General features: G+C 38.4%; 1 protein-coding gene across 1 annotated transcript in view; it reads right to left on the bottom strand.

Moving 5' to 3' along the window:
- The window catches only part of TYR (tyrosinase), a 66,781-nt gene extending 52,866 nt beyond the window's left edge, over nt 1-13,915 (bottom strand). The window contains 2 exon segments of the mRNA XM_010979466.3: nt 6,955-7,171; nt 13,053-13,915. Coding sequence (XP_010977768.2) covers nt 6,955-7,171; nt 13,053-13,871 — 1,036 coding nt within the window. The 5' untranslated portion in view covers nt 13,872-13,915.
- Nucleotides 13,916-14,864: the final 949 nt, after the last annotated feature.

The following is a 14,864-nucleotide window of genomic DNA, read 5'->3' as shown; positions in this document are numbered from 1 at the left end:
TATGCGCTCAGAATTTGGTATTGATTTTGGATTCCAGCATTTATGATCTATGTTTGGATTTCAACTCTTATGATCTCTGTTGCTATAAGCAGATGACTTCACCTTTCTGACATATTTTTTAATCTATATAATGGGGATAATAAATAGAACTTACCACTTAGGATAAGGTTGGTTAAAGGTAGATGAATTGTGTACTGAGATACCCAACATGTAGTAACTGCTCAGTAAGTGCTAGCTATTCATTTTTTAAGTGTTAATTTTTAAAGGAGGACAGATTTATAGCACAGTAAAAATATACAACCCTAGGGACTACCATTTAGATTACACTTTATGATAATTTCGTTCGCTGGAGCACAATACAATAAAAGCTATATGATGTCCCTAGAGTTATACAATGCAGTGACCTTAATGAATTTTTTTAACCAACTGAATGGCTTTTATCTTGAGGAAAGTGGTATCTCACCATGTACTCAACCTTGGACACAAGCTTCTATTTCGTAAGTATTCCCTTGGGGCCAGCTAAAGCTGTAGTTGAAACTTCTGCTGAAATTGATACTTACATAAATAATGACTTTGATCCTCCTAAATTAAACTGTGAAGAAGGGAAAGATAAGTATTCACAGTCCCTGGTATGAAGCTGACTGGCTCTAAAAAGATGAAGGCTAGAGTTAACTCCTGGATTTGTAGCTGTGACGTTTTAATTTAAGACAAGATTTTCCTGAGTAAGTTTCTTAAAATTTATAAATCAAAAGTTTATTCTATTTTTTAATTCATTGAGATAACGTCGGTTTATAATGTTATATAACTTTCAATTGTACATTATGTTTCAACTTCTGTACACACTACAGCCAAAGTTTAGTTCCATCCGTCACCATACAGTTAACCCCTTTTACCCATTTTGTCCTCCTCCAACCCCTTTCCCTCTGTTCTCTGTATCTTCCTGTTTTTATTCTTAGAATAAAACCTATATTATGTTTTCCCTGAGCCTGCTTTCCTGCATATTAATAACTGTAATGTTATTTCGGATGGTGCTACACATTGTATCTCTTGATGTTTATGAATCAATAAATGTTAATGCACAAAAGGATTACCAATTGCTCGACCAAAAGAAAGTTCTTAGTATTGTGCTCTTTTATTTCATCCGTCAATTTAAAAATAAATGTCAAATGTTAGTCTTAAAAGTTTGGTTTGTGTCTTTGTTTTGTACAAAGCAGTCTTACATATGCATGCAGCATAGCCAATTTGTCTTTGCTTTCTGAAGTCTCTTAACTCATATTTGCTAAATGAATGAATGCATAAAAATAGAATTCTGCTTTTTCTTTGCAGTGGTTATTACTAATGAGTGGTGGCATTTTCCCCAAGATTTGTCCCAAGGAAGTGAAATCTCCATATACCTAATGCCTGACCCTATCCTTGGAATTAATGCATTATTAATTTGCTCCTTCAAGATCTTCTAGGACCTTAAGTTGAATGATTGGAAAATGACATTATCCTTTAGCAAACAGCCATTTTCCATAGCAGTGAATTCAAATGATAAAAAACTAAATGAAAAGCTATCTATTATGAGTAAATAAATGTCATGAAGACTAATAACCCATGCTAAATTATAAGGGAAATCGGGATGACTACTGAAGATTGCAGAGAAGACAGGAGTGGGGGAAAAGAAAATACTTCTTGTATACGTAATAGGAGCCAGGTATGTGGATATCCTCACAATAGCCTAAATACATAATTACTAAATACATTTTTTTTTAAATGAGTAAGAAGATACATTGCTGGAACTGATGCTCAAATATAGTGCTATATGCCTTCAAAATTAGTATTTCAATCCACTTTAAAGGGCCCTGCCCCAACATGGGATGTTTCGCTCTCTGTTTCTCCAGCGTAGCTTTCAAAACTGGTGTTTGCCAGCACCCTTTAATTCATAGCTCAGGCGACATATGCCTTAAATAAAATACTTTCTCAGCATTCACATTTGGCAAGAACAATTTGCATGCCAGAACAACTGGTAGAGGAGGGAAGAAGCAGAAGAGACATTTAAAAATGTATAAATTCATGGGGACTGACACTCCATTTTTTTTTTTTTAACAGAGAGAGCTCCAGGTTATATCATGACCACATTTGTTGCTAAGAGTTTACTAAGCAGTAATATCCCCAAACTTTAAACTACTTATACTGTTTTTAAGAGTTTTTTTTTTTTTTTTTTCTGAAAAAAAAAAGAAAACTGTGAGCTTCCACCACCCAGGTGTCTGCACAATGCCAGTCGGTCTAAAAAAGATTGTCTTTGCAAAATTAAAGTGCTCCCTAATGCTCCAACATCCATAGTTTCTAGCAGGCTCTCACCACATCCTGACTAGAGAATTTCTAGTGGCCAGATAAAATGAATATAGTCTGGTCTTGCCATCCTTCTTCAGCTTTGGAAAGCAAAGCACTGATTAAGGATTTAAAAGGCATACATTTGTATGGATAGGAATTATGCTTGACTTGTTTCTTGTGAACCTAATACATAAGTACTAACTCTTCCCTGAGAGCAGCTTCTGCCTTAGAATTCTTAAAAACAGGCTTACATGTCCACAAAGCCTTCTCCATAATCCAGCACTCCCTATTACTTCAGACTTTATAAAAAGGTAACATTATCTCCTGATAAAAGAATTGTAATTCAAAGTAAACCCACTTGGAAAGTAACAGGCAGGACGCTTGTCTGAATTTCTTACATGTAATAGGTAGGGTCCTATTTGCCCTGAGAACTTGGAGTAAAGAACAAAAAGGGTATTCTTCAAGTCAGATGGGCTGAATCAGCTCCTTTAAGTAGAAGGAGAAAGACTGTCTCCTAAACTCATTGGAATAACTATGTAACTGAAGATGGTGCCTTCGCTTAATCAGTGAATATTAAACATCACAGGATTGTTGTGAGGATTAAATAATAGAACATGTGGGAAATGAGAATGTTTGAAAGATAGGGATTTTTATTGTTATTATTACGGTCAGGATCATTGCGTGTTCAGACTACCAACAAGGCTGGCAAGGTGGTAATTCCGGGGAGTTCAGTAACCCAGGCTCACAAAGGTTTTCCTGGACTGGCTGAACCCTTTCTCAAAACCCTCCACCTCATTCTGAGTCAGTGTACCCCAGTCTGTACCAGGCTACTCAGCTTTCTGATTCCCTCAGAATTGCTAAAGAAGATGCATGGGGGAAGGCTTGAGCCTTCCCAATCATTAGAATGTCTCACCCCACTTAAATAACTCCCTTGGCATTCTGGTTTACACAAGTCTTAATTTAATCTAGTTCTTCAGTTTGTGTGATCATTTCTGGATATGCTAAGAAAGTCCATTGCGCAGGAGGCAAGACTGGAAACTAAATCATCCTTTGAGAATTCACGGTGACTGGCCACTGGCCTTTCTCTTCCAGTATGCACATTATCACCTTAAGACTTCATTCAAAATGTCAAAACCTCCATTACCTTTCATTAAAGCCCAGAGCTCCTTTACCATTTCCTAGACAGCTCCTCGAGAAATTCTAGCAAATAAAGAGGCAAGATGCTTCCCAGTGATGTGTGAGGTAGTCACAGTAAAATAGACAGGGTGGAAGGGCAGCAGGAAAAATGTTCTAGAGAATCATAGTAGGAGGATAAGGATAAATAGATTTTTTAGTGGTGTATAGTTTGAGAACAAAATAAGGACCAATTATTAAAAGTCAGTGGTAGATGTTTCATAATCATCTTCAGTGTTACCTTTCTGTCTCATATTTAGTCACCAAGTATCTCTGATACTCCATACTCTAGAATACACAAGCGTTTCTGTTCTCTCACCAACTCATTTCATCTCATTCTCCCTGCCTCAGATAAAGCCCTCACCGTTCAGCATCCTCCCAACAGCTCACTGATTAGTCTTTCTGCATTCTGCTGAGGGCACTAGTTTCACATCTTTCTGAAATACAGATAGAATCATGTCAATTTCCTACTTAAAAACCTCTCTTGACTCCCAGTGTCTACAGCAGTGTTTCACCAAAGGTATTTCGATGTGTTCTTGAAGATATGAACATTATATCATGATTTTTAAACACTGGGTCTTCAAACTTATCTCTTTTACGGGGAAGATATGAATGACATTTACAAAGAGTAAACTTCAGTCTCTTAATTTCCTAGGGATCTGTGAACATACTCCTAGGAGCCTACACTTTTTTTTTTTTTATTTACTCCAGAGAAGACGCAAAAACACTGGCATTCATGGTATATTCTAAACTCTCTATACCTCTGTTATTTACCACTACAGACTTAATATTCTAGCCATATACAACTTCTCATTTCTTTTTGTAATTTCTTTTATCTAATCTTACACTTTCATACTTCTATTCCACTGCATATGTTGTTCTTTGCTGGAGATGCCTTTCCTTCTCTGCTCTTCCTGGTGAGAAATTATTGATGTTTCAAGATACAGTTCCATTTTCACCACCTTGGGAGATACGTCTGGCTTAGCTCTTGGTTCTTATCTCATTTCATTCTGACCATCATACTGTGTTTTCCTTATGTGTTTGCATGATGTTTTCTCTGGATGAATGATGCTCCCCTAAATGGTGAGCTCCTCGAGGTCAGAAACTGTGTAACAGCCATTTTGGTATGTCTTTGTACTTCCATAATTTCCCAGAGTACCAGATTCACGGAGAGCTCTCTAAGTTGAATGCAATTAGATTTCATCTTAACCTAAAGAACTTCCTGTCTCCCTTGTGAAGCAGGTTGATCTCTGTCTTTGGATGACTACATAGAGACACTACCATAGCAGGCACTTCAGCAAAGTGTGGGATGTTGAACTGAGGACATTGAGAAGTGTCTTCCAACTATGAGTTCCACCGTCCTAAGCTGCACTGTGCTTGGGGCTGGGAGCATTTCATTAAATCAGAGATGCTCTTTGTTCCTGCACCTTCTTCCATTTGGGGTAACAGGAGCTATCTTTGCTCTTGTCTCCTTGCTTTTGGGAATTCTCCCTGAAAAGCAGTAGCTTTTATCTCCAGAAATGTTCTCCCTCTAGGTCTAACTTAAGAAATTTTCCTTTTCTATTCTTCCTACTTCCTATATTTTTCTCTAAACCTTAGTACCTCACGATCTATTTTCTCAGGACTCAGTCTATACTTAGTTCCTAAGCTAATTGTCAGAAAAATTAATGACTGATAACTGAGTTGTCAAAAACTAATTCCAGTTTAACATAGTAATAGCTGCCACTTACTGAAAAATGTTACATGTTCCTTACAAGTATTATATTATTTAATCCTTACATGAACCCTGTAAGTTATTACTCTTATCTACGTTTCACAGAGGATGAAATTAAGGCCCAAAGAAGTTAAATAGCTTACCCGAGGTAACAGATTAAGAAATGGTAGCGTTTAGATCAAATCCCAGTCTGGTTGATTGCCTTTAACCACTTCACTAAACCGCCAGCCCACCCCCATCCCCCAATATACATACCATTACTAATTTTGCATTAGCACTATTATAAACTGTGAAATACAGGACACCATGGGTAGTCAGAGATTTACACAGGAGAAGATTCTTCACTGAGTCTAACAGTCCATACTCCACAGGGACCACCTATTTAGCGTCATCAGAAGACTACCTTTTACAATGTCTACTAAATTTTCTTTGCTTTATCTGAGAATATGATTCTCTTTCAGGTAATCCACAAATCGCACAAGTCTTTAGTTCAGCATTTGAGTCTAAGAGGAAAGCTGAGGTTACATAAATGACTTCAGTAGACAAAAATGCAACAGTTCCTCCATCCCAGCACTGGCTGTGGGAGTTCATTCTATGGGAAGTACATTTACATAACTCTCACAAGACCCAAAAGAAAAAAAGGGCAGCGATAACTGTGAGGTTGAATCACAACCAACAATTCACTTAATTTATTTATTGATTTTTAATGGAGGTCCTAGAGATTGAACCCAGGACCTCATGCATGCTAGGCACATGCTCTATCACTGAGCTATAAAACAGATAAACAGCAAGGTCCTGCTGTATAGGGGAACTATATTCAGTATCTTATGATAGCTTATAATGAAAAAGAATATGAAAAGGAATATATATATGTACAAATGAATCACTATGCTGTACCCCAGAAACTAACACATTGTAAACCAACTATACTTCAATTTAAATGAATGAATGAATGAATGATTGAATGAATAATAGATAAAATAGGGGAAAAAACCCAGCAATTCAATCCACCTGCATTTACTGAGACAGCAGAGTGCAGCGCTTGCCTGCGCTCCTGATTCTCCAGTCCTGCCCTCCGGTGGCTGTATTCACCTGAGCATGCCTTTATGCCAAGACATTCCATAGCTCCACCCCATCCTAGTTTTGAGATAAAATGTGTCTCTCCAGGGAGCAAAACATGCTCTCGATCTTTGTCTTTGGACAAAGGAGTCTGCCGAAGCACAGACATTCTGAGGGATAACAAATGGGGCCTCAACCTGACATACGGAGTTTATCCTGAATAATAATGGACTTGTCTCAAAGAGGCTAGAGTCCAGAATATTTTAAACTAGACAAACACTAAAACGTAGAAAAGTATGCCAGGTCCACAGTCCTAAATCTATAATTCCCAAATAGAAAAAGGTCTGAAAATGTATTATTTTGTTTGGCACCAATACGTTTTTAGTGGAAAATCCCGACTTTATTCTCCACTTGGCCGCTTACCGTCTCTGTTCTTTGCCGTGGTGGGTACCCTCATCCGCTCCGCTGCGGAGCTAGCCATGCTTTGCGTTACGCGTGCCGCCCACACCCCGCTAGGGTTATTGGCTGTAGATGTATATATGCCACCTGCCCAGACTCAACTCAGAAAATTCTGAATTCCCAAACACTTCTGGGCCCAGGGTTTTGGATAAGAGATTATAAGCATGAATTCAAGAGAAAAAAAGAAAGAAAAAAAAGGAAAAAGAGTTTAAATGAATGAAGAAAGAGATTACCTTCCAGGGTGTTTCTAAAGCTGAAATTGGCGGCTTTATCCATGGCGCCCGAATCATACTGGGTCAGACTCAGGCAGAACTCCACGTCAGCCGAGGAGGGGAGCCGCGGGGTCCGCGCTGGGTCGTGGTTCCCGGGATTGCGCAGTAAGGGCCCCTCGGACGTGCCGTCGCACAGAACCTGCCGGCGGTTGTACTCCTCCAGCCGGCTGCAGATGATCTGCGCGAAAACACCTCTGTGTTAAAGCAGTGCTGTCTCCTCCTCCAGGTTAGACGGGAAAGGTAGGGAGATGGGCATTCCTGATGACCGTATTTGGATCTCTAATCACCAGGAGATTAACGTTTTAAAGTAAATTGTTGGAGGAAGCAGCTTCCTGAGAGTTGCAGAATAAGCCATGAAAGTTAAAATCCAGAACGGAGTCCGAGTCTTGCATCTACCACTTAGGAAAGTAGACTAAATTCCATAGGCCTTGTCGAGTCAGGGGGAGACCATTAGTTCACAGTCCTCCTGATTCCGAAGCTACATGCAGTACATTTATGACTGCCTGTGCACGGCTTAGGAATGGCTGAATAAAGCTAACCGAACTTTTTTGCATCGAACGTAATATATTGGATTCCTTTATGATGTCGATAAACTAGACATCACAGCGGGTACACAGACGAAATCACTTTCATTCCTGTTTGAATAATAAACCATCTCAGGATGTTTTCAAAAGAGCCTACTGTCTAAAAGACTCCTACAGCAGACTCGGTTAAATTAGAGAGGTCTGAATGGAACTGTTTTTGCTGAAATGAGAACTGCCAAGTGACTACGTGTTCAGATGACTGCACGTATTAGCAACAAGGAGGAAGTCTACCCCACTTCCAGAAGTAATATGGAACACTTAATCTCAAATCGTTGTCTTTATATTTGATACAGGAGGGGAGGCAGGGTAGGAGAAATGGTTAGCACTGTGGTTATGATCACGGAGACGGCAGTCAGACGTGGTTTCCAGTACTGACTCTTTATTAGCTACGTGACCTTGGGCAAATTACTTAAGCTCTCAGAGGATCAAGGTTTTTCGTCTGTAAATGGGGACTATAACAACTTTTTGTGAAGGATCGAATAATTTTGCCTATGTAAAGCACTTAGTGTATAGTGCCAAGTATGGATGTTTAATAGTGACAGCTATTGTATTATTATTGAATATGAGACTATTGGGCAAGCCACCAAATTGTTAACTCTGGCTCTGTAGCACTGGGTTAATCGTCATTATTATAATAACTAACATCAGTATATCAAGATCTATTATGATAATAGCTTCCATACAGCGAACTCAAAGAATACGTCAGATACTAAATTAGTCATGTTGTATTAACAGATTCCATTGAATCCCTTCACAATACTGCTTTAAGATCTATTACCCTAATTTTAAAGAAAAAGGGTCTTGGAATATTTAAGTAACTGGTGATCTTATAAGTAAGTTACAAAAGTCCACTGTAACTCATGTTTTCATGACTCAAAAGACTGTACCCTTTCCACTGCACTATTCTGCTTTCCATTCCATTTAGTATTTTCATGGATACAGAAAATGCATACATATGATAACTGGACAATTTCTGTTAAGGAAAAAAGCAAAGGTTTTTAGATTTTAAATAGCATATCCATTATCATCTGGTTAAGTGACAGAGGTAGAATCCAGTAAGTGGCAGAAGTTTTCTAATGAGAAGTTTGTTCTTTTTCTGTTTCAACACAGGTGATCTATAAAGCACGATGTGGGGGTGTGGAAATCAAGTGTCCCAAGTCAAGTGAAAAAAAAAAAAAAAAAAGAGACAGAAAGAAGAAACAAGTGTTCATGGAGAAGGTGAACATAGATAGTTGTTCTCCTAAATTTAAAGAAATGCAACATATGACCAGTTATTAAAAGCTTCAGGAGCAAAGGTACTATTATAGTATTAGAAGCTTCATCTGGGGAAAAAATGTAAACCATATGACATTCCACAGAATCTTTTTCATGAAGAAAAAAGAGAAGCTGTTATTTCACTGAGCTGTTGCCGTGGTTACCTAAAACCCATGACTCTCTGCTGAAATGTAACTTTTTTTTCTTCCCACAGTTTGCCTCCATGTGATGTGCTTTTCACCTGATGAGTGAATTCCCTGACCACACTGCACTCATGTCTATCATCTAGGAAATGTTTTTTCCTCTTTATTTTGATCTGTCATGACAGCTTCCCTTGATACACCTTTTCTTTTATGGCTAGCTTATCTGCTGCTTGCACAGCACTGGATCTAACCGTGTTGAGCATAGGTATTTGTGCTTTAATGTTATGAAGCACCCCCCACCTCCAAAAATAATGGGCTGTTTTAAATGATGACAAACATGCTTCTATTAAGAACTCTTGGCAGTATACAAACCAACAAATAAATGAACAAATAAACAAAAAAGGATGTGAATTCTGAATATGTGCTTTCTAAGAAAACGGACATTAATTAAGCATGTAACTTTTAATACATTATTTTGTTTAATTAAAAAACTTACCAATAGGTAATATTAATCTCACTTAAATGACACTCGGGTTGTAACTTGCTTGATCTTCTATATTGTTTGCTCTCTTTTTTGCACGGACACACACACACACAAACATATACACACACAAGCGTAGAGAGAATACACAAAAATGTTTTATTCGAGACTTTGGGTAAGTTGCTGCTTATTTTGGCATCATTGTGTCTTTGGTCTCGAGGATCCAGTGCTATAAAGTATGATCTAATTTTCTACCTAGCCATGCAGAGTCTCATTTTTTTGTATGTTAGCACTGGAGCTAACATGTCTATGATTTTCAATTTTGTTCAATTCAGCATGCACTGATAAAGCCCATTCCATGTATATAATAGGTTCCTGGGCTCTGTGGATATAAAGATAAAGTAGAAACGGTTTCTACGTTGGAGCAGCTGGCAGTCTGGTAGACAAAGACAGGTTTGAAAACAATTGTGTATATTGGAGAGTTAGAAGTGCTATCTTATAAATCTGTACAAAGGGTAATGATTGTGCAAAATGATGAGGGTCAATTCTACCTGAGTAAGAGATGTAGACCAATAAATGTCAATGGAATATTTTCATTGCAACGTGAATGGAAAGGACCACATCAGAATATCTACCCCCGTTGTCTGTGCAAGTGAATTTTAAGAGAATTAAAGTGACTACGAGTCAGAATTTACATCCATCAATTAGTGGCTTATTTGATCCCTTCTGAGTGTAAAGGCCTCCTTATGAGTAGGGAACAACCTGGTTGACCTGAGATAGCATTGGAGTCGGAGGCACTGGGTTTTAGTCCTCAGCTGTGTGACCTTGGACAAATCATCCTACCTTGTAGGAGCATCCTCTTTCACAAAATGTGGGCACTACACTGTACACAACTAAGGGTCTCTTGGCTCAGAGTTAATGAATGCTATAGAGTTCTAAAACCTCTATTTTTTTGTGTCAAGTAAAAGATATCTGAAATCAAGGAGGGGAGACTTTGTATCAAAGGGGCTAATGAGTCTAATTAATTTGGAAGGTATGAATGCATTCACCAAGTCTGGAAGCTATTCGATCTCATCAGCGCACACAAAATAGTCTAGTTCTTGATTGGAGTGTTCAATTCAGGCAAAAGCATTTAAACTAGTGGCGCGTTTACTATAGAACCTGAGTTTGTAAAGTGAAGGAGATACCAAGTCAATTTCCATGCTAATTAAATCAGTGATTCCCAGTGCTGGCCGTGCACTAGAGCCACGCTAGAAGATTCCAAAAATAGAGATTCCTGGACTTCACAGTGGACCCCTGAATATGATTTTCTGGCAGAGGGTAGTTAGGTAGAATACATGTAATATTTTTAAGTTCCCTAACTGATTTAGATACTGGGAACTGCTGAATTAAATCAATATAAACAACTAATCTTCATTATTAAAGGACTGTCACCAGAGAGGCTGTGTAAAGGAGTGGAAAGAGCCAGTAAGAGCTGGGCTTGACTGGCACCTGGCACAGTGAGTCCACTCACTCCGCTCCCGGTAGGTGTGCACAGATGCTGATTCATTTCACCTTCCTTTTTTAAACTCTTATTTGCTCATTTTTCTTCAGTGGTCTTTGTCCACTCTGTTTCTTAGTTTTATCTTTAATGCCAGTTACTACATAACAGTTTAATCATGGAACAGTTTTGAACCTAATGCAACAATTTCAATCCAGTGTTTACCTACTAGACCCCCCAAATTTTTAGTTAGAAATAAAATTGAACACAATCATAAAGAAAAAAAATTCATTCAACAATCAATACATGATTAGAAAAAAAGTACAGACATGGGGGTGGATATAGCTCAGTGGTAGAGTTCATGCTTAGCATGCACGAGGTCCTGGGTTCAATTCCAAGTACCTCCATTTAAAAAAAATTACAAACTTAAAGTTTTGTACTTTCTCAATTAAGGTAGGAAGTCTGAAGTCTTATGGAAATGATCTTTTTTTCAAGCACATTTTTTTCCAGCCTTTCCTGCACAAATATAGTCTTTACTCTTGGTAAATAGCTGACATTAGTGACACTAGATATTACAGTGGCTATTTTTCAGTGAACTTCTATAGGGCCCATTTGGATGGTGTGTGAACTTAGTGGAAGCGTGGGCTGGAAGCCACTCACATTTCAAAACTGCAGAGTGCCAGGCGAAAATGCCACATTCCTCCCATCTCACTTAAATATTGAGCTTAGGTCCATAAAGCACTGCTAGATAGCAGTGATGCATTAGAAATGTTTGGAATACAGGCAGAAAAGCATTTCTTCCACCTTAGGGTTTTAAAATGACAATTAAAAGTGTATGTCTTTGGTTATCTTTTGCCCCAAATCCAGTGTGAAAAAATCAGAATAGGAAAATTAGAAATTAAATTTCAAAATAATAATCCCTTATCTTGTATGTCTAAAGTTTGCACATATTTAGGAAAAATGCTCATTTCTTCTGCAGCCTGATGAAAAAGTGAGACAGAATGGAACAGATCCTTTGGCTAAAGACATCATAGCAGTCATGTCCCTGGAAATAGTATAGGGTTGTCATGCAGCCAGGCCATCTGAGAACAAATCTTGCCTCTGCTACATACTAGCTCTGTGATTTTGCACACGTTACCTGATACCTTTATACCGCAGGTTGTTTTTTCCTTTTTTTTTTTTTTTTTAAATCTTTAAGATGGGGAAAGGTTAATAAGAGTGCTAAATGTGTTAATGTACAAAAACACAACAGGGCTACACACCTGCTAATTGCTCAAATGAATATTAGCTATTTTAATTATTTACCTGTTTGAACCCCAGAGTCCTCATATTTGTTGTTGTTGCTGTTTAACTATTTTATATATAATAGTCAGTGTCTGCAAATTTCAACCCCCCAGTTTATCCCTTTCCACACACTTCACCCCCTGGCAACCATAAGTTTGCTCTCTATGTCTGTTTTGTAAATAAGTTCATTTGTGTCTCTTTTTTCAGATTCCACAGATAAGCGATGTCATGTGGTATTTTTCTTACAATTTTAAAGGAAGATTTAATCTAAGTAATATTCCCCAGACTTCCCTGATGATAATAATCACCAGAGACATTTAGTAAATAATGTCTTCCCAGGACCCTCTTTTGAAAATTCTGAACAATGACTCTGGGATAGGGCCAGGAATTTGTGTTTTTAATTGGTACACTGCATAAATTTTATTGCAAAGAAAATTTCAGAAACATTGACCTAAATCATCTATTTATTGAATCATCTAAATATTCATTCATTCATTCATTCATTCAACAAGTACTTAATCAGCTCTTACCATTTGCCAGGCACCATCCTGTGTGCCGAGAGGTACAGTGATAAACCAGGTACTTTTTATTCACTAAAGTTTAGGGACTTAGTGAAGGAGGGTAGACAAATAACCACACACATGCCTATGTAACTATAGTTGTGAAGTGTGCAATAAAGGAAAAATGGAAGGCTTGTTGAGCTCTTGACAGGGGACATTTTCTATACTTGGCAGGAGATGGAGAGAAGAGAAAGGAGGTTTATGAAGACCTGCCAGAAGAGGTGATTGCTAAGGTTCTTTCATGCTGGAGATAGTATGTCCCGCCCACCTTACCTGCCAAGAGGAGAAGAAGGATGCTGGGCTGAGTAGATTAGGGTTTGCTGGGTCGCGCCCTCCCATGTACTCATCTGTACAAATTTCACAGTTGTCTGCATCTCGCCAGTCCCAGTATGGAATAGTGAAGTTCTCATCCCCTGTCAGCTTCTGGATTTCTTGTTCCCACAGCAACAAGAAGAGTCTATGCCAAGGCAGGAAGCCTGGTGCTTCATGAGCAAAATCAATGTCTTTCCAGATTTCAGACCCCCCAAGCAGCGTGTCCCTTGACACATAATAATGCATCCATACAAAGAGGTCATAAACGTTGATGTCATTGAACATGGGTGTTGATCCATTATTCATTTGGCCATAGGTGCCCGTGGGGATGACGTAGTCTGGGCTGGTGGTATGTTTGGCTAAAGTGAGGTAGGCAAGAAATTTGTTCTTCTCTGGGACACTCAAATCAAAGATGTTTCTTCTCACCAAAAGTCGCCTCTCTCTGCAGTTGGGTCCCCGGAAGCCAAACTTGCAATTTCCACAGTTGAATCCCATGAAGTTGTCAAAGCACTGGCAGGTCCTGTTATAAAAGACAGAGGGCCAAGATTCCCGGTCATCCACCCCTGTGAAGGGGAACTGAGGTCCAGGTGGTGCCTTGGACAGATTGATGTCCTGACAGGAACCCCTGCCTGAGAGCTGGCCACAGGGACTCCCGTCACCCTCCCACGGCGGGCAGCATTCCTTCTCCATCAAGTTCTTGGAGGAGGCACAGGCTCGAGGGAAATGGCCAGCGGAGGTCTGGAAACTCCACAGCAGGCAGTACAAAGCAGCCAGGAGCATGCTTCCTCTGGTTCTCACGAGGTCTGCTGGAGCTGATTAATTGAGCCACACACTTCGCTTTTCAGCTACCCCTTCAGTGACTATCACATGTTTTGGCTAAGACCTATATAATACCACTCCCCGCTCCAGCATCAAACACTCTCAGTCTTTATCTTAAGCTTTCATCTTCTGAAAACCACATGACTAACTTTTCTCTGGAGTTGGCATGAAACCCACCAGTAGGATAGGCCTATGATAAAGTGAGAAACACTATTCACCATTAACAGTTTAATTCTTATGGTAATAAGAGTAATAATAATGATAATAATATTAATAGTACTTGATCTAAATAAACCCAGTTAATTGACTATAAAATTACTGACAATTTGAATTTGAAAATGAGATGTTGTGCCAGGAATAGAGCTTCTTTTATTAAGAAAAGTCAAGAAGTATTAGAGATTTTGGGCACAAGGTAGGTTGTTTCCCAGAGACCATAAATAGGTCACAGCGTCTGTAGAATTCAGCTTTGCAGGGAGAGATACTTTTCAGAGCTTAGAGATTATTTCTTATATCTACAGCTTATTCATCAAGTACAAAGTATCAGAAGGAAAAAAAAAAAAAAACCTTTCTGATGCTCTTCCCTGATTATCTTGATGCTAGCAGCTTGCCAGCTGTCTGATAACTCATTTTCTGACTGTTACTAAGCTGGGTGGTCTGCTTTATTTGGGGAACTTTTATTAGTTAATATTTGAAAGGAAACTTTTTTTTTAAATTGAAGTATAGTTGATTTTTAGTATTATATTAGTTTCAGGTGTATAATATATTAATCCAGTATTTTTATAAATTATACTCCATTTGAATTTATTATAAAATATTGGCTACATTCCCTGTGCTGTATAATATATCTTTGTAGCTTATTTATTTTATATTTAGTAGTTTGTACTTTTTTTTTGAATGCTGTAGCCATCTTGTTTCACCCATAATTTCTGGAAACCAGGAATTCATTTGAAATTT

The sequence above is a fragment of the Camelus dromedarius genome, chromosome 12, assembly GCF_036321535.1.
Source record: "Camelus dromedarius isolate mCamDro1 chromosome 12, mCamDro1.pat, whole genome shotgun sequence".
Lineage (NCBI taxonomy): Eukaryota > Metazoa > Chordata > Mammalia > Artiodactyla > Camelidae > Camelus > Camelus dromedarius.
The sequence above is the reverse complement of the archived record's forward strand: the minus strand, read 5'-3'. Positions and strand labels throughout refer to the sequence as shown.